The sequence below is a fragment of the Anabas testudineus genome, chromosome 8 (genome assembly GCF_900324465.2).
Source record: "Anabas testudineus chromosome 8, fAnaTes1.2, whole genome shotgun sequence".
In the NCBI taxonomy this organism is placed as follows: domain Eukaryota; kingdom Metazoa; phylum Chordata; class Actinopteri; order Anabantiformes; family Anabantidae; genus Anabas; species Anabas testudineus.
The window spans coordinates 19,505,896-19,527,065 of record NC_046617.1 but is presented as its reverse complement, the minus strand read 5'-3'; the positions used below and the strand labels follow the sequence as shown (position 1 = coordinate 19,527,065).

The 21,170-nt window shown below is 44.3% G+C and overlaps 1 protein-coding gene across 2 annotated transcripts in view; it reads right to left on the bottom strand.

Annotated features, from left to right (window-relative positions):
- LOC113152389 (glutamate receptor ionotropic, NMDA 2B) overlaps positions 1-21,170 on the bottom strand; it is a 105,805-nt gene that overhangs the window by 37,876 nt on the left and 46,759 nt on the right. For both annotated transcript variants that reach the window (XM_026345617.1, XM_026345625.2), the window contains exons 5-7: positions 8,212-8,355; positions 7,748-8,018; positions 970-1,162 (exon numbers count right to left, since the gene is read on the bottom strand). In XM_026345617.1, coding sequence (XP_026201402.1) covers positions 970-1,162; positions 7,748-8,018; positions 8,212-8,355 — 608 coding nt within the window. The remainder of the gene's footprint in view (positions 1-969; positions 1,163-7,747; positions 8,019-8,211; positions 8,356-21,170) is intronic.

Sequence of the window (21,170 nt, the reverse complement as noted above, 5' to 3'; positions counted from 1 at the left end):
GTCTTTCCTTGACACAATAAAAACACACATACGTCTTCAGCAGCCACGCAGCGTGGCACAGGGGTGAAACTTCCTCTGAATATAATACAACACCGAGCACTGGAGCACAGCCGGAGAAAGGCCGGTGTTCGCTGACTGAAACGCCACTAGGACCAATTAGTCCGCCGAACGCTGCACTTCACGACCAGTTCAAAAGCCCTGCTACTGGGACGGACAGCTGAGGGGGTGGGGTTAGATTTTCCTGAGGAAGGGGCCGTTTGTGTGTGTAGGGTATTATTACATGGAGAGAGGATGATCACAGTATGCAGGGGATGAAGGTGTGTGCCAGCATCTGCTGTACCCACGGTTGTGCTGATCTATGCCAGGATACTTGTGATGATATAGCACCACGTGAATATGTTCACTTTTTAAAACTGCTGCATTTTAACATCATAAATCATTAGCGTGTTAATTCTGACACATGTAACAGTAAACAAATGAGAGCACGTGGCCTCTGCTCCGTCTTATATTCTCAGGTTCACATTGAATCTGTGCAGGATTGATTGAAGGGGGAACACTGCAGCACACAGAGACTTTCTCATCATGATAAATAGAGCAATCATTTAAAAGCCAACAGTGAGATCAAGTGTCAGCATTCATCTGGAAGTTAAAGGGTTTACTTCAATTTAAAGAACATGAACAATGTCTCTTTTCTTTCTTAAGTAAGTTAAGTGTATAAATAGAACAACACGTGACAATTAACTTGACATTGATAAATTCCCTTTTGAATGCACCATTAATTTTGATCTAAACTAAAGCTGATGCTTTAATAATACAACAGTACACAGTGCAATTTACCGTTTCTCAAGTCACATATCGGGAAAGACGCTAATTAGTAGTGTAGCAATTTACTTTCTACAGGGAGTAGTAGTAGTAATTGAAGTAGTAGAGTAGTGAGTAATGTGTAATACATATTATTATCCCGCTCACCTGAGCACTTCATTAGGATTGCCTGAGATGGGGGTCTTCTTGTCAGGAGCGCCATGGCACTCTGACTTCAGCAGAGTGTGAGGTCCGCGGTCCATCATCATGGTGGAGGTTGCCATAGTGATGATGGCCACGCCATCGCGAACACGAGCCTCAAGACCGTAGTCCCACTCGTCATAAGACACAGAGAGCAGACCTGAAGGAAGAAGAAGGAGGAGACAGATCAGAGGAGGCGTGGAAGGAAGAGGGCACGAGAGACAGTAGAAAGTGTCAGAGGAAGTATTAGCCGACCAGTTCTGACCTCAACCCTCTTCTAACTCTATCTCATTCACTCTGGAGCCACACACACACAGTCGCTCTGCTTCTCTCCAGCGTCTTATTGTGCACAAATGAGATGCAGCATGAAACTCAAACTGCAGTCGTTAACATGTTAGAAAAATCAAAGAGGATCAGAATGAACTGGATTATTTAGGGAAAAGACCAAAGAGGCAGAGACACAAAAGAGAGACAGACAGATGGAGAAGACTAAAGCTGGGGAGAGACAGGGATAACGGCATGAGGCTATACACTGTGTACATGTTTTGAACACACTCCAAGAGACAGAGCACACACTACGTGATGATTCAGAGAGCAGATGAGCAGCACTCCCATCCTGCCTGACTAAGCGTCTATCACCTTGCTGTGTTTGTCCATCTGTCTGTCTCCAGCACTGTGTTTGTTGGCCTTTGCTCCGTCTGTACGTCTGTTTATCTGTCCTTCTGTCTGCGGAGTCCTGTTCCCTTTTGACAATCTGCCTGTTTCTGAGCGTTCAGTTGTAGGTGCCCTTTCAACCCTTTCAGCCCTTTCAGCTGTTTGCCCCATCTTTCCTCCACCCTGCTGTGACTCTCTGCTGTTGATTATCATTGATTGAGAGGCAAGTAGATGGACACTTTGCTTCCACGTGCCCAAAGCTGCGGACCGAGCTTTACTGTACCTCACAGGTTAACCTTAGAGGTCAGTATGCCAGGCAGCAAATGTGAACTTTAGGCTAAGCTAACAAAGGTTTAAATTCACTTCAAAGTCTCCCTCAAAGGAGGTACATATTGCTCGTGGAGAAAGATACGGAGAGAAAGAGCAACAAGACAAACATCAGCAAAGAGCTCAGGAGTGGATGACCAGCTCCAATCAAAGCAGTCGTCAGTCTCTTCATTAAAACTGCACTGTATTCAAACAGACGCTCGCTTGTTGAATTTACTGTGTGTTGTGTTTAATTTGTGGTATATTGTTGTTTGTTCTGCTGAACTTGGTTCATTCAATCGTGGTCTTGCCTTTTGCAGTTCCCTCTGCTCGACTGGAATGACAAGGCAAATTCATTTGTGTTTGCTGAACTCATTTAACAGCACTGACTGGGACATGGGGAGGACACTGACAGTCTCACACACTGTTTCACAGACTACATAAACTTCTGTGTGGAAAACACTGTGCCAGGAGTGTACGGTCTTTTCCCAACAACTAGCCCCGGGTTGTGCCCTGAGCTGAAAGACTGCTGAACGAGGAGAGGGCTTTCTTCTCAGGGGACCAGGAGGAGCTGAGGAAAGTGAGTACAAGATCAAGAGGTGCAAGGTCAGCTACAGGAAGAAGCTGGAGCAGAACAACGTCCATGACATGTAGAGGGGACTATAATATAAGGTGGGGAAGGTCACCAGGTCACAGGATGTTGGCACAACTAACATTCATCATGGATAACCTCTCCCACCTCCTGCATCACACAGTGGAGGTTCTGAGCTGCTGACTGTTACACCCCCGTGCAAGAAGGAGAACTAACGCAGGTCATTTCTCCCCACTGCCATAAGACTGTACAATATATTGTGGTAGTAATAAACAAATACACAGTGAATATGTGACTTTAGGTGTTTCGCAAAATGCAGTGTTCAAACTCATACAATTGTCATGGGAGGTGCAATATTCAATACTCAAGAAATACAGCAAACAGTATGTTAGATTAAAGATAAATAAATAAATGGAAATTATGACTGAACACAAAATTAAAGCATGTTTCAAAATGGAAAACTGTTAGAACCTTGATTTACAAGAACTCAAATCAGCACACAGCCTGGTGAAATGCACTTAATCACTCATTACGAGTATCTACCTGGACGGATGATGGAGGCCATGACTCATTTAATCAACAGTTATTATTGGTAAATTATTAATCTAAAACAAATAAAAACACAGGGACACTGAGACATGAAAGAGTTGAACTACAATGAAAATGAGCTTTTCATGCATCTGTTAAACCACAGCTGACATTTTGATAATGACTTCCACTGGTATTAAACTGCAGTTATTGATAATATGATTAACTTGTGACAAATAGTCGCCATTAATTGATGATACACAGCCCAGCACTGAGTCTAGTGCACAATGTTTATCTTTTTTTAATGACCAATCATTTAGCCTCTTGTTCGCCTCTGTCAGGATTTTATCAGATTACAGCTAACAGGTGGATTTCTCCTTGGGCTCAGCTCACAGGGTGTTTAATTGTTTCTCAACTTCATTTTGAAAAGCATTTATGCCCATTTGAACCAAAGAATTTCTGAATGTGCAAAAGGTGTTGATCACCAATTATCCACTGAATTACACACGTCTTAATCAACTTTCCAAAAGCAAAAACACGGGAGCAAAGGTGTTAGTAATGAATTGAACAGTGTGTATCTGCTAAACTATTAAACGACAGGATGTTTGTACCATAACTGTGGCTCCCTTCCTCATCACACTGGTGTCTAAACTCTTAACAAGTGCCCTTACGACTTTTGAAAATGCCCATTAACAGCTCTTGCCTTTTTGGCCCCGCTGGTCGCCTCTGGGTGCAGGTCACACAACTTTCACACATCCTTCCTTCAAGTCAATTTTTCTGGCTATCTGTCTCTCTGTCTTCCTTTTAATCTGTCCCTCTCTCTGTCCATCAGTCGGTCTGCATCTGTCTGACAGCGTAGGACCACGCGTCAGCCAGTTCACTACCATGTCAGTGGGCAGAAATAGACAGGCGGCCTGGCAACCTGCCTTCCTCTCGGGGCCTCAGAGCTGACAGCTCTGGTCCCCCCAGGACCACATCTAATGTCACACACTGTTGACACTTTCCGAAGAACTCACTCGCTCCCATTGCTTGTTCCTTTCTACACTATTTTATTTTATTATTTTGTGGAAAAGATTCTTTCATAGGAAGAGCACCCACACATGCACGAATGTGTCTGTGGCTTGTGCATGTGTGCAGTGGATGTGCATTCTACATCCTGGGAACTGCTGCGTGATGTGTATTATATTCATACATCTCCCAGGACATGTTTAAATGTCACAACACAGACATGTCAGCTGGCAGTGTTATAGCCGAGCAGCTCTGTAGCAGCTTGAAAGCTTTTTTCTGGTCTGTAAAGTAGCTTCTGCCTCTGTGTAAAGGCAAAGGATGTCTTGCTGTCACACATACGCACACAGATACAGAGTACCCACACCCACGCTGATTGGAGAATGTAATAGCAGAACCACTGTATCGCTGGGTATTTTTGGAAACAGCTTATTATTGTCAGTGATGTCAGATTGGGATTGGGTGGTTACGTTAGCAAAGTGTGTGCAGCAGGAGTGTGTAACTGTGATCAGGAAGAATCAAGACAGAAAGGATGTTAGTAAGAGAGAGAGAGCGGAGCGGGACGAGGAGGAAAGAGGGACAGAATGAGCTCAGAGAGAAAGTCAGACAGCAGCAGAGACACAAAGATAAGGCAGCAAAAAAAAAAACTCAAGGGAGCAGTGAGTTGGGATAGAATCAGAGGTGCAGAAATAGAGAGAGAGAAAACACAAAGAAGAGGGAAACAATCATGATATAAGGAGGAAAGGAAAGGAAGGAAAGGAAGGAGGAGGGTGGGAGGAGTGATGGTTCCCCAGAGTGCCACTTAAGGAAGGCATCAGTGGAATTACCCTGGAGACCGGGAGGCTCTTCATCAGACATGGCGCAAATGATTATGTGTGCCTAGTAAGCAAATTAGCCTCAAAGCTAGCGTGCACCTTCTGGTGAACCCTGAACCGCTGGAGTCACGGAGCACCACGCCACCAGTCACATGCCGCGCCACAGTGTCGCTCTGCTCCGTAGTCCAGAAGCTGGAGTGGGTTCAGTGCAGCTACAAGCTTCATGTGGCTTCTCTGATACTGAGGCTGAAACTCAGAGACAGACGCTGGACGAACAGCTGAATGCCTCACTACTAGAATCTTCTTCTGCACAGTTTCTTCTGCTTAATTCAGGACAGTGTTCGTTAAAATTGTCCATCAATACAAAACTAAACTTTTTGCCAGGATACCAATATTTTTGCATAAAACCTCCACAGTAATTTACGTCTTTCAGATGCTTTAGCGACTCATTGTGAAGGTGAATCTGGTCTCAGGGCAGGTTTTACACACTGGGACTCAACAGTTGATCATTTTCAAATCAATATCTTTATCTTTCAACAGACAGTCCCACTAAGCCAGCTGGGTGCTTGGTGGGACTGAAGTTTCCAATCAGTCACAGCTGAACAGAATGAGAGACGTACATGTCGTACCCAGTTTCTTACAGTGTAGTGTGAAAACATTCACGGACGTTACTGAAAGCAAAAACCGTAACCGAGCAAGACCTACGTCAATGTGGGATTGAAACCAAACCATTCTTTTACAACAAAATATTCAAATTGCAAAACTGCAGCTAAAATTTCAGGATCTCCAACCTCCAGTGTTTCAGTTGAACTGTGATACCTGATGATAGGCATCACTGGTTAAAGTATGACTTGGTCTAAACTGCTAATCAAAACGCCACCAGGTAATCAGTCAGGTGATAGACAAGTTTACAGTAAAGACACGATTCCCTGCAATACAATGAACTGCAGATTTCACAATTCAGTCAGAGAGCTTAGTATAAGACAGGATGCAGATTTTCTTTCTTTAAACAAGCAAAAATAAATAAATAAAATCACAATTTGACTATTTTTTCCCCCGGTTCAGCCTCATTACGGACTGTCATGGCTGAAGCTGTTGAGTAAAACCCACCATGTTCGTATATTGGCAGAGAGCAGCACTGATGAGCACAGATCCTGCAGCAGCAGTGCTGTGAGCAGGAGCTCAGCCATCTGCATCCTGTCTTACGTCTTCTACACATTTCAACATGCAAGCTGTCACAACATTTAAAGCAACACAAAATAGAAATGATCTACTGTTTTTAATCCAAACCACTTTGCTGTTTAGTCAGACTACAGGTATAGGCCTACTTTGAGTGTCATGTTTGTCAGCACATTCAGAATCCTATTCATCATGCAGTTAATGAGTGGATGACATTTAGCCTACTATCCGTCATTATGTCCCATATGATTAATCTCATGATAAGTTAGTGTTAACTGAAAAAGGTTTGTGTGTGTGTGTGTCCATCAACGCAGACACTCCGGCGGCTCCACTTTGCAATCATCCAGGCAGTACATGAGCTAGTCACAATTATCTCTGTGGCAACATAAATCAAGAGGGAAGTTGTTGTATGCTTTGCATAACTGATACGGTGATATATCAAACTTTATAGAGTGGAACCCTAATTTGGAACAGGGAAACGGATACACACACACACACACACACACACACAGGTTTGTTCACACGGGCCTAAAGTAAACACCCTCGTCCTTCATCATGAGCTATACACATAAGCAGAAACACACAAACCGTTTGATTACACTCAATCCATTATTTTCTCATGCAAATTAAACTGTGAACCAATCACACATTTCACAGACAAATGCACAACAACATTATACACAGGCTCACGAACACACACCTAACTCCCATTTAGAGTAAATCATCCATGGATGCCAATAAGGGAGCAGAGGTACAAAGTTTGAGTTATGGCGTTTTGGGCAGAGCAACAATTCCAGGTTCCACCTGGCAACTATCTCCCAGAAACCGCTGAGAACAGGCAGCTTGAAGGTAAATCAACGAGACAAATGGCAAGAAATGATCAAGCTCCTGTGTCCAGAGTAAATCTTCTATCTCATCTACCACAGACAATAAAATAGACTGAAGTCATGGAAAGTTCCAGTAGTTCTCATGGTGGCAGCGTGGTGTGAGCTGGCCTTTCTAAAAGTGTCAGTCCGCCCCCAAGTGCTGAAAGTCGTGTTACATGAAGCAGCCTGACAGATTGCGTGAGCAGGTTGAGTGGTTAATGCACCCCAACTTAGCTGTCACTTTGGTTTTCCACATGTGACCTTCAAAGGTTAGGTTGACCTCCAGTAGTGCTGTTGGGGGCGGAAAAAAGGTCAGTTTGTCTTTTATTGTGCAGGAAAATCCAAATATCCAGCACAAAATCTAACGTGATGATGAAAACGACTCTGTGTACAGTAACGTGAGACTGCTGTTAGCATTGGCATCACAACCTAGCTCAATCTGAATTTAAAGGACATTGAAAGGAAAGATTTAAACATTGGGCATCATTGACTGGTTGTTTAGGTACATTTACACCCACTCTTCATTCATTCTGGCTGCTGCCCCCACAACAAACCCAGTGAGTCCAGGACCCACAGCTACACAAAAGCACTCGCTCTGTAAACCTTACTGCCTCGGTACCTGTGTAGAGTAAAGCACTGATGAGACATAAGTTATGTGTCTCAGGCCACTTGTGCAGATTCATGATATTTATGAAACGTTGGATGAGCATCAACCAGCAGCACAGGGTTTTAGCTCAAGTCAATCAAACATCTTAATTTCTGCTCCTCCCTCTGATTCAGTTCCTAAAGCGGCTGCCTACCTGTGGGGAACTCTGCAGGCACTAGACTAGTGTCTCCAGCTACCAGCGAGGGCACGATCCACGTGTAGCCGTAGCCAGTGATCCCAACAGAGTGGGCCACCTCAAAGATGGTGTTGGCCTCTTCCTTTGTGCAGTAGAGAACAATGACAGGGCTCTGGAGCTTCTTCAGCTGGTTCTGGATCTTCGAGTCTCCGTCATCTACGGACATGTCGAGCAGTAAGACTTCCTCCAGTTCCCAGCCCACAAAACTGTTCTCGATGGTGCTTCGGACCTGAATGGGGCAGAGGAAAAAGTTTCTTCGTAGTTAGGTTCACACTGGCTGCTAAATGCTAATCAAACCTGACTGCAGTTATATATTAAAAAACATATTTCTCTTGTGACAGACAAACGTATTCATCTTGTGTTGTGTCGTTCCTTTATGATCTGATTTATTTGTGCATGTTGTCTCAGATGAGAGCGGTTACCTTGGTGACAAAGTCCTGATAACCTGGGTAGTACGTGGTGACGATGGAGAAGATGTACCAGTCGTACTCCTCCATGATGTTCAGCATGACGGAAGCCTGCTGCTCGATGGAGGGGCCGAACTGAAAGAACATGGAGTGGTCATCCTGGAAATGACAGAAAGAGAGGCCGGGCGTAAATGGTTATGTAACATTATTGACACAGACTTTAATTTAGTTGCCTTCACACACAGAGGAGAAGAGCTACTACTTAAAGGACAGCAGTGGTTTTGTAACATTATTGGTGCGAACATTAATTTCACTGCCTTTATTCTCTCGCTCACAGAGGAGAAAGGCGAGAGAGGACACCAGAGGCTTGTCATGATACCGGTCATGATTTTCATTAGTTTCCTTTATGACTCTTTTAATGAGTTTGTACACACGGGGCTGGCTGCAGCAAATTCCGGTGACTCAAAACTGCTGTCTTTAATCTCATCGATCATTTTCATCCATTTGTTTTATTACAGCCGGGTGAGAACGGTGCAATTTCAATGTTACCTGCTGTCTAGATAGCAGATGATGAATATACGAGAAATGGCTCAGGCTCAACACACGGCACATAAACGCTTCACTAATTCTCCTCACTTGATCTCGAAGAGAGTTGCACAATGTACAGTGCACCTAACAGCAGTAGAGTGAGAGACACTCCAATACACATCGCTCACAGTCCTGCCACCAGTGTTGATATGGAAAACTGAACTGGACAGAAGAAGAGGAGGAGGAAGTGAGAAATGTTAGTCTAGACAAGTCTGTGCAAATCTGCAACATGAGCTAGTTACTGTGCATGTGTGTCAGGCTGTGAGAGCTCGACATACAGTAGTGTGTTACTGTTCTTGGATATTCATGTCTCTCCTGTGGCAAATTATATGAATAAGACTTATTTGTGTGTGTGTGTGTGTGTGTGTGTGTGTGTGTGTGTGTGTGTGTGTGTGTGTGTGTGTGTGTGTGTGTGTGTGTGTGTGTGTGTGAGATTGTGGGTTGTATGCGAGTGGAATCTGCTGGAGCTGACTTCCAGGCAGGCAGGGTGTTGAAATCTCTCTGGCTTCTTGAGACTCTCTCTGTGCTTTACTCAACATCAAAGGCTAACCTGCCCCTCCCAGGGGATGCACACGGGTTGATCCGTTACCTTGTTTCTGCTTTAATGAGATCAGGGCTGTACCGTTGAGGTGGCATGTCGTGAATGTGAAACACTCTCGCAAGTAACGAGTGTAACGTGCTGTATGCTTGAGGCTGAAAACATGTCATGAAAAATAAAAACGTGTGCATCTAATGCTGAGTTTAATGCAGAGGCTGTGTTTCCAAATCATGAAATAATGATGCACACACACTGATGCTGGAGTTGCGTTTTTCAGCCAAGTGAATCCTCAACTTTCTCTTTCTCTGCCTCTTTCTCTCTCATCCTTCATCCATCTCTATCCATCTCTTTTCTCGCTCTGCCGTCCCATTTATACCAGTGGAATTACTGCCAGGGCACAGTTATAATTGAATTTCCAGACTCGCGCACTGCCGCTCCCCTTTTTATCCTCTACACAGCACCCCACCACCCCATTTCCTCTGGCTTTCTCTCCCTCTCTTCTTTTTAAGAGCAGTATTAATGTACTGTCCAACGCTCCCATTCAGAGTGCCAGGGTTCTGCAGAATTTTCATTAGCCTCTGAGAAAAACACACGCTAATAGAAGAGCAAGACAGAAACAGAAGTGTGGGAGATATGGGAGTAAGAGAAATGGGTTAAATGTTAAGAAAGCTTGAGTAAAATAAAGTGCTGCGAAACGCCTCTCTTCATTTACAGCAACAATAATTAAGGTCTGGTCACATTATCACCTCTGTTGGCACAAGGTGATCAATTAGCGAGTATTAAAATTCCCAGAGGGGGTAGTGAGGCCAGCGAGTCTATCAGCCAGACGCAGGAGAGCGGCCAGCAAGTCTTTGAATACACTTCTGAGCCGGTCTGTGTCTTCTTTGTGGATTTACAGCTGACGTCAGCGCTGGCTACTGTACACAGACAACAATTCACTACACAATACACCGGGATGAATGGCTGGAGAGCGATGGAGAGATACGGAGAGAGAGCAAATAAAACTGTTAACCAGAGGGAGCAGATAAGAGGAAAAAGGGGAAAAACTGAGAGGAACTAAAGGAAGAGAGGAGAAAGGAATTAAGCAGGTGAGAATAAAGCATAGAGATGTACAAAAGCAACTAGGATGTAGCTGAGATTTGAAGCCTCCAGAGGGACAGAGGCAGAGGACAATGTGATGACAAAAGGATGAATGCAGAGGGAGAGGACAGGCCGGCAGACGGCTCTGATCCAGCGCAGAGAGAGAGCAGCGAGGGGGCAGGAAGCCAGGAGTCAGTGAAGGAGCAGGCGAATGGAGGTGTGTGTGTGTGTGTGTGTGCGTGTGTGTGTCTCAGGCAGCCAGCCAGCCATTTAGGCAGGAGGAGGCTAAGCCTGAGTTGTTCAACCACAGAGGACTGCTGCTGTCAGAGAAAAGAAGAGAGAGACGGGACACATGCGCATCCTCCTCTTTGTCAAGCCTGTGTGTGTTGGTGTGTGTCAGTATTTGTGTGATTACGTGTGTGTAGCTGGTATACCTTTATCAATGCATATTGTGTGTTTCTCCCTCCGATTCTGCCTGTGCCCCCCCCCCCCCCGTATTTGTGTATGCTTATTCCATGGTTGACGGGCTTTGGGCTGCCAGAGTTGCCTGCTCTACCCCAGAGCCTCCAAATGAGTGCACTCACCCACTCCTGGAGCAGTTATTTGACTTGGAGGGGAGAGAGAGTCAATAACTCAGGTATTTCAATTACACACACAGAGGCACATCAGTGACTGCAAAAGAAATAGACCCACTTCCAATCTTGCTCTGGAATATGCACACGCACACAGGCATGCACACACACTCGAATGGCACTAACACAGACACATCCTCACAGACACATGTATGTGGAACAAAACTTACGCACACATAGCTGCATTCAAAGGCCGTCCTCAGACGTGCACAATACAGAACACAAAATGACGGATCAGGCACTCACACACACTTGGCACATGTATTTTAATGCCATAAAGCACCACAGACACAGAAAAGTGTGTTGTACAGCAATCACATGAAGCACTTACGGAAAACAAGAACATGACACACGTTCACAGTCCACACACATACTTTTCACTGCATAGTGAGTCAACACATCACTCACCAGTAATTTAACCTGCAGACAGAAGCTTTTCTCTGTGTTTTCAAACCGTACACTGACACCATAGAATACATATTTCAGACTGTGTGCAGCTGCTGCATGTGTGTTCATTGTGTTTTGGTTTTAACATCTTGAGATTACTGTATGTTGGAAGTGCAGCAAGTGTTCTTCCTTGAGTTACATATATTTTGCAGGTGCAGACGTATCAGAGGTCGTCATGGATCCTGCTGAGCTGTGTTTGTGTGTTAATACTGCATGTCTAGGAGTGCATACTGGTATCAGCTCTGTCTTATTCACCAGGGGAAAGTAGGAGAAAATGTTTAAGTAAATCAGCTGTAAAAATACATGTTTGTAATTATAAGTAGTTTGGATTTGATTCACATATATGTATTTCAGAAAATATTAGTCTTATGTTAGATTCCTTTAGTGTCAGAGCAGGAGGTGAAAACAGGGCCCAGTTATTTGGTGTCATTTGGATTCTATTAGGGTCGAGAACCTCATTTTAAAACAAATCTCCTTAAATATGAACTTATGCACATCACATTCAGGTAGAGTCACAGTTATAATATAAGATAACACACAGCGAGCAGTTTCCTGAAATACTGAGACAAAGAACAAGAACTACCAGAGATATTAGAGAATGCTGAATGAGGCCTTACATCGTAATTAGCCCATGAAAAGAACTTCCAGTTCCCTAGAAATAATATTGATTTAAACACATTTTAATTTGAACCTGGAGTGTACTCCATCGCATATAGGTGTTTAATCTTTGTGAGAAAGTAGTGATGATGCAAAGGCAGAGCTTTTTGGCAATGCATATTTCTATCCCGCCTATAAAGGCGTCTTTGAACTGCTGCTGCATTGATGGAAAAGAGACGTCAGCCAGAGAGAGAGAGAGAGAGAGAGGATAGAAAAGAGAGGGAGCTGGAGTGGGAGGTGAGGAGAGAGAAACGGGGAACAGCTGGCCTTCGCTTGAATATAGAGAATTTAAAAGACAGTGGGCAGAAGATATAAACTCACCACAGCCAGAGGCATTCAAACACACACTCACACACACACACTCACAGTCACAGTGATAAAGCCTGTGAGCACAAGCCTCCATCACCACGTGGTGAAATTACGTATTGATGACGATCTCCCTTCTCCGTCGCTCGCTCTCCCCTCACACACACTTATCTCTACCACAATTAAACGTCCTCTCACTCCACGGCTCTCCTTTTCCCTCCACTTCCCTCTTCTCGTGCCTCATCATCACATTTCTTATCATAGGAGCCTACTTATCTTTAATCAAACACATACGAGCTTAATTAGCTTGCACATTTGTCAGAACATCATCTAATTACCACTGACCTTATTTTAAGCACTTTTTGAACCTCAATTTAAAACACACACACACACACACACACACACAGGTCTTCATGAAAATATTTGATTCATTTTGCCTCTACATGACTAACCTGTCACAGCCACCGTGCCCTTTATTTTACAAATTTAAGGGATAATAAGACAAATGTGTTCAGATCCAGACGAACAAATTGAACTGGAGAAATGAGGGTTTAGTTTCACATGTTAACACAATTAGACAGAGTCTGAATGAAAGTTAATAACAGACACACACACAGGCACAAATGCACAGATCGTTTCTCTCTGGCCCATTTCTGCTCTAAGTTTAGCAGACGACCCACCGAGGGGCCTCTGCAGTCTGATGCTTTTCCTGCTGCTGCTCTTGTTTGTCCCCTGGTCCTTGTAGTTGGTGATAGTTTCTTTCTCTGTGTGTGTCTGTGTCTTGTAGAGTTAGGCTAAGGAGGCTCGATAGGGTGGTTAGAGGGACGGCGAGTCTGCAAACTGTATTAATGCAGTTGGGCTTTTATATCTGTGTGTTTGTCTCCAGGAATGTGGAGCTGGACCAGTCGAGGTGATAAATAATATCGTATAGTGTCCCAGAGGGGCTCCTCAGTGGGAGCTGGACTTGATGCCTTCCACTGAGATTCCTGAAGACGTTTCACCTCTCATCCGAAAGGCTTCACCAGGTCAACAGTGACTAACTGGTAGGTAGTCAGAGGTATTTAACCTCCCTGGAGTTGTTAACACAGGTCGTTGAGGTCACAGGAGGCTCGTTCTCCAACCCGACCATCAGGTGTCAAAGTGTAAGCAGCGATAAAACTGCCAGGAAGAGGACGTCAAGACTGTAATATAAAAATATCTTTGTCCACGTGTCTTTGCCCATCAAGTAAATCTCACTAATCGTTGAGCTCGAGGGTCGGGTCGGACTCTCTACAGACGTGTGTGCATGCAGCTGAACACTGATGTCTGCAGGAAGAGAAGGACTAGAAACTGCAAGACTAGGACAAGTCAGATGTCCACGCTGAGGTTCAGGGCGACCACAGAGTGTCCCAAGGTGGATGTACGGTGGTTTGAGGAGTTGGCGAGGTGAGCACATGTTTCTTCCTGCCCCACGCTCAGTGGTGGAGGAGAAGGGTGATGGTGGTTTGAGCGTTTCTCCCCCTCTACTCTCTCCGTCTGTCCCCTTCGTCCCCCCTTTCCTCCTTCCCCCTCTCTAACCTCCTTCTTGCCTCAGCCTCCCCTGCCAACTTTCTCTGCTCTCTCCTTTTGTTGCTCTCTTCCTCTTTCCCTCCTTCTCTCCATCTATCATGCATCCCAGGGTGCACCTGGGTTTTGCTGTCAGTCGTAGGCCCAGAGCCATCATCATCATTCTAGGGCTGTTTCTCACCACTTCACACTATGAAACCTGAATTCTCTCTCACACAAACGCCTTGCTTGAATCCTCTATCAGGGTGTCTTCACCTCAGCTCACCCCCAGTGTTACCGTTTATCTACGATACATCTCCTCTGTTTACCCTCTTCAGCCTGTTAGAAACCAGCTGATCTTCAGAGAGGAGTGAAATACGAGGGATAAGGAGGAGGGAAGAGCAGAAAGGAAATGGAGTGAGAGCTCGGTTGATTTGTGCTTCCATGTTCTTTTCCTGGCAACACGATAAAGGCTTGCTCTCAGTCACTGTCAGTGGCGAGACCACCCTCTCTATCTCCGCTCTCCCGCCTCTTCCTCCACCTCCTCCTCTCCAATCCCATCCCTCCCAGAGTAAAAGCTCTCTATCGCCCTCCTCCTTTTCGATCCTCCCATCCCCTGCTTTTCACATTTACATTTCGGGCATTCAGCTGGAGCTCTAGTCCACAGCGACTTAAAGAGTGGAACTGCAGAAAGTTCAGGGGGCAGAGGTCGATGCTGCAGCAGCTCAATGAGAGTCGTAACAAATGTTCTGAATCACTGGTATGATGAGGAAAAAGAAATCACCAGCAGGCAAAAAGAAAACAGAAGAGGTTCATTTCTCTCATCTCCGATTCACACAGACCACCCTCTCTCTCTCTCTCTCTCTCTCTCTAGCACGGCTCCCCCACTAAGGACTCCTTACGTTCACTGTGATGAAAATTAAAATTCAAATCTCCTTTATTGGCGTGACAGTGGCAGGGGGTTGTCTGCACAACAGAACATGCTACAAGACGGGCTAAGACAATAAGCCAATCTGTATGCTCCTCTTCTTCCACCTCACTCGTTCCAGACTCCCCTCCCGACTAACTAACCCGCACAAGCACTTAAAACCCTCCTCTGCTTCACACTCCTTTTCCACAGTCTCTTAAGAAGCTAACGCAGAGAGACACTTCTCATTATGTCACCATCCGTTGCTCTCACGGTGTGCACTTACCTACTGTAAATGCATGTGTGCGTTTGTGTGTGTTCTCATTAAAGGAAAGTGCAGCCAGGGAAGCTTAAGAAAGGACGAGAGAGCACGGAGTTGCATGGACAGAGACGTGAGAGGTTGTTTATCATCAGGACAGATGGAGTCTAAACTTCAGTTGGACTTATGAATACAGACTGAATCATTTCTAATCCCCGTATTCATTATTTACACTATCAACATGCAGCGAAGCCTGAAAGTTTGTGAACCCTTAAGAATTTTCTCTAAAATAATTTTATACATGTTTTTAATACAGAACAATGCAACATACAGTCAAATAGAACGAGAAAAGAAACGATTTTAAATAAAGAAACTGGGTTTTTCCTCAGGCTGTGATAAACTTTGACATTTTCTGCTCCTGGACACACGTTAGCAGGTTTTTGTCAGTTTTACCACCTGTTGTTGTCTTATGTTAATTTTCTAGAATTTGGGAGCAATTATGCAAGACGACTTTGCCCTTGTACCGTTTTTCAGGAACAAACTGTCACAAATTTACTTCTAAAGCTACAAACAGGGAATAACTTTGTTTCCGGACACTTCCAGTGGTCGGGGTGTGAGTGCGCCGCTGGTCAGTAATGTGGTTTAAAACCACTCAGCTTAGAATAGGATTTAATAACTTTAACACCGTCTGCTCTCGCTCCAACCCTCTCCACTCTCTCACATTTTACTTCTGTTTTCAGAACTCTACCTTCTGGTGCCCTCTTAATAAAAAACCTTCCTCCCACATTTTCCATTCTTCTCTCTCACACACAGAAAGATGCTCGTGTGGTCCGTCTTCTCTGTCCCGCTGCGAGCTGCCGTGACAGTTGTCCTCTGTGGCTGCCACAGCTTAACCACAACATCTAAATGGGACACATTGGCCGGTTGGAATCATCAAACCGTTAAACCAGCAACCGGCAACTTTCAGCCCGGCAATTAGGAAGATTGTATTCACCGGCTCAGCCCTTCACACAAACACCCATTCTTTACACTCTTCCTGTCACATGCTCCCCCTCTCTTTTATCTCCTCCTCTCCTTGTGGACCATCCATTCTCTCCTTTGCACGTGCACACCCTCTCTCCCACGTGCACTGTACTCTATACCAATCCACCTCCTTTCTATCCACTCCCCCCTGCTCCTCTGTGTCTCTGTTGCCACAGTCGCCCTACAACAGCGGCCCCACAATCAGTGTCTCGATCGATTAACAGATTTCACGCGGCTGGACGTGGCATTTACAAAGAACCAGATGAAATGAAAAGAAGGAGCGGGCTGAGATAATGAGGAGAACAGACAGAAAAGGTTTAGTGCTGTGTCAATAGTAAGTGGATACACGAGGACATCGGGCCTGTGGAGATTCTATAGAACACGAGTGTGTGGAAATAAAATGGAGCCTGATCCAACAGTGGAGCAGCTTTGGCACCAGCACCCGTCTGTCACGCCAGTGAAGTTCACCTCTGAACCTTTGAACTGAGGCTGAAAAGGAAAAGGAGGGGAAGCACTGCCTGAAAAACTGTGCTTACATAATAAGCAGGTTTAATTTAGTCTGTGTGGGTTTTATGCTGCTTTACACTTTATAACTACACTGACTTTAATCTAAAGGTAACTTAATTAAATTTGCCTTGTTATAAATTTAACTAGCACAAAGTGTAATTAGAGGTTAAAAATCTGCAACAACATGTCTGATACGGTTGAACTTTACTTCTTTCTAATTTAATTTACATGAACATGTAATAAGATTCAAGAAGAAAACTACACTGTATGTCGTTTTACTATCACAGAGAGGTGAGACAGGTTTTTGAGTATAGTTACTCCTTAGTTACTTTATTACATGTTAGTTGTTAGATCGTTTCCTACGTTATTATTTCTGTTTCCATCAGAGGAATAATAGTCAATATTTACTTCTAGGGTTGTAGTTCCTCCCCCTGAAATAGTCCCTGTTCAGAGAACAGTAGTATCTGAAGGTTCAGAACTATCCGGCCTGTGGTGATGACTGTTGCTGTTGGTTAAATACTACACAGTATTTAAAGTACCTGAGCTTTAGGGTTTTGATATGTTCGCATCATTTTGGCCCTGCTGTGAATTACAGTTCCCTCAAAGGGATTTTTACACCAGAGATGGTTCCTGGAGTTGGTTCAGGGATTGTTGTGCTACAGCAAATGCTGGATGATACATTTTTTGCCATATAGATGTTTTACATTTGGATGTTACTACTGACTCCACCTCTTACTGTGTACCTGGTTTGAGTTGTGCATCAAACTTTATTCTTTGATTCTCACGTATAAATCTTTCCGAGTTCAGCTCAGCTGTAGTGTGAAGCTGCAAACCAAATGTGTGTTTTTATGCTAAGGTTTACCCCATAAAATGCATAAAAATGCTCAGCCTGACCTGACTTGATCTTTTCTGGGCTGCTTTGGGTCTAAATATCAAACTAAACAGAGTTCACAGCCAAGAGGTTTTAATTTAGAATAGTATTAGAACAACTGGAAATGTGCAGAGGAAAAATTATGTTGGTAAAAAAAATAAATACATTCAAGCAGCCCCTGCATCACACCTGGGTTTATAACAAAGACAAGCTGCATATGAACATTTCCTGGCTGATTAAGCCCTTAACTGTGACGTCACATGCATAAACACTTTGATGTATGGTGTTCTACATCCATAAGCACTGTTTCTGATTTCACACCTAGTCAGCCTGCTCCCATCCCCCTCCTCATCCCCTCCCTGCCTGACAGTTGGTTGCAGGCGCAGCTTACACACTGTGGAGGTGCGAGTTAGTCTTCCTCTCCCTCGCTGTGCCTCTGTTCACATGCACACATGGATGAATGCACATGTGCTGCAACATGCAAGCAAGTGCACATACAGTACCACAAAATGCACACCTGTGTACATTCAGACACACACACACACACACACACACACCAGCTGTGGCACTAAAGCCCACTTTTGGCAGTCACATCCACTCTCCCACTCGCCTCCCTTGCATGCTGTGTCACGGAACAGAAGCTGAATCCTGCATCTGGAAGTCTTTCTGGTGACTCACACACGCACACACAGTTACATATACCTATGAATGTCAGTGGAATACGTTTTCCTGCAGGACATGCAGGTATTTATTGGACAACGTCAACCAGGCATCAGATGAGAGAGTGAAAAGAGAGAAAGACAGACATCAAAAATAAATGTCAAATGTTTGTTTTTCTATCAACATCTATACTACACGTGTACCGTTATCTCCCTCCAACCTTAATATTACGCTCCCATTGTTGTCCTCCTGCCTTGTCGTTTCCTCCATCACATCTCTTTTCTGTCTCTTTCTTCATCCAAAGAATCTGAATTCTTAATTAAAGTGTATTAATTTTGAAAAAGTTCTAAAAATATCTGCGGGAAGATGGGATCACTGCAGTAGAGACACACACAAACAAGCACACACTCACGCATTAACAACTTCGCCTCTAGGCTTGTTTTATAACCTCACACAACAAAGCATCAAACATAGAAAGCACATTGCAACAAACACTGGATATGGAGTTTAAAGCAGTGAGGATATGCTGCACCTTGTTTCTCCCCTAAAGCACGAAGCTACCAACACACAACACGTGTAACTGAAACACAGAAAAGATGCATGTGAACTGTAAACCGAGCTGCGGCTCCAACATCATGCAGTAGATGGAGTCAAGCAGGCTCCATTCACCAGACAAATCCCGCAGCAGGTAATGGAGGCGCAGTGCTGCACTGGAAGGCGCTGTGCTTTGCATGATGAGATATCGCGCCTCTGTAACTAATTCACTTTCAGGGTATGAACTCAGGGTATAACAGTCATAATGCACAGTCACACAATCGAGTGGAGTAACAGTTTTTACCAGAAGGAAAGCTGGGTCCAGTAAATGAGGTGTCATAACATAATAATGACGTCCTCATGTAAACACAAATATACACACATGTACACACAAAAACACCTGAGCTAAGTTTTATTCCACATGACCAGTCACAGTGTGCTAATAGGGTCGTTAGATAAGTTAATTAATGCATTAATTGGCAATTTATTCTATCTCATATATACCTGTCTTCAAATAATAAATGCATGCTATTAATACAAAATTAGTTCTGAGATGTGAAATAGGCCAATTGTACCCACAGTGAAAACATCTAAAGAAGAAAAGACAAACATATACCGTGTTAGCATCAGACTCAACAATCCTACAAAGTACAAACCAACTTGTGCAGCGTTCAATGCCATTTAGCAGCACGGGTGAGCTTTAAAAGTGGTCTGCCAGCGTGCACTTTGATATACAGGCTTTCAAAGCTAAATTACAACAACTCACAGAGCTTCAAAGAGGCCAAGACATCTGAGTCCAACCTGCAGGTGCACAGGCCGCAAAAATGAAAATCTTTTTACAGCTTTTACAGAGCAGAAACTAACCAGCTGAGGCATGATGGACACACACACCACAGGAAGTGTGAGGAACAACTGGTATAATATCGTTTTGTCTTGAACCGTGGAGGTAGAAGTAAAGTTTCAGCTAGTTTTACTGAAGTATTTTTATTTTATCCTGCTCCGAGTACTTTACTACTAAATAAAATGAAACAAATACTTTACATCCACCTGACTTTCAACAACAGTAAAATCCTACATATGCATTCCTAGAGGCTCTGACTATTTCCTGCTGTGATGTCGAACCCTGTAATGCTCCATCATCGACTGTCAGCAAAAGGCGAAATGAGAAAACAGAGATTATCTGGAAATCAGCTGAATTCTCGCTGCTGGCAGCGAAACTATAATCTGAAACAACCCGAAAACACGTGGCGTGACGCAACGTGTCCCGGCTCCACGTGTCCTCTTTTAAACGATCACCTGACCAGATTCTCATTAGACTAAAGAGGCAGGTGCTCCATCACTCGGCAATTCATTTCCATCAGGCCGCTGCCCTGTTCCCCTCAGAGTAATGTGCTCGATCGTAACATGAGGCGTGACTTAACGTTTGCTTTATTTGTCTGGCCTGTGCAGTCAATAGGTCAGAGGTCAGAGGTCAGATCTCTTCAATCAGGAAGCAGGTATAAGAGAGAGGGGGAGAGAGAGGGATGGAAGTTGCCAGAGAGGCCGGGAGTGAACACAGGGGAGACAACAGACTGATGCTTCAAACCTTCTTTAACTTTGCATGAGTGTTTTTCTCCCTCGTCACACATTTTGTTTTTCCAGCTTTGTCGCTTCACATCCTCTGTTTTCTTCCTGCTGCACTTGTCCTGCACATGCCCATCCCTGCATGTCTCTCAGCTGACGCCTGACGTCTCGGCATGTCGGTATTCCCAGCACACACACACTAAAAACACACTCTCTCTTTTCTCACGCCCAACCTTCTTTCCTCGCGTGTCCTCAACAGTCCTTTCTCTGTGTGATCCGCCCGACACCGCTCCCCCTGTTATCTGAACCTTATCCAAACCCATCTGTCCATTCTCTTTCAAGTTCCGCCTCCTGTTTTATCTTTTCCTCCTGTTCCTGATTGGATTATTATTATTCCCCAAATGCATTTTTGTTCTGACGATTCAGCATTTAGAAGGAATGTTTCAAGTGGAATTTCTAAACTTATTATCCTCCAAATGGATTATTATGTGCAGCGCCCAGCTGGAATTTATAAAACGGAGTTTAGCATGTTGATTTTTTTTAGTTTGGCTCATCTTGCAAGTCTTCTCAACCCAGATCGCTCTTTCCCTCTCTCACACGCCTTCTCTCTTTGTCTCTGGCCATCTCTCCGTCTGTCCTACTTTTGAACCCAGTTATTCTATCTATCTCTCTGTCCTCCCTCCAGACCCTCACTCTCTCTCGCTCTCTCTCTGTCTCACTGCCAACCAACCCTCTTTGTCCCCTCGCCTTCCTTCCCTCCTCTTCCTTCATTCCTCATTCCTCTCCTGTAACGTTATTTCAAATTGCCTGGTTCGGGAGGACGGTACAGTTCCAATAATGCCGAAAGCTCTTAGGAGGACATAATGAATCTCGTTCTC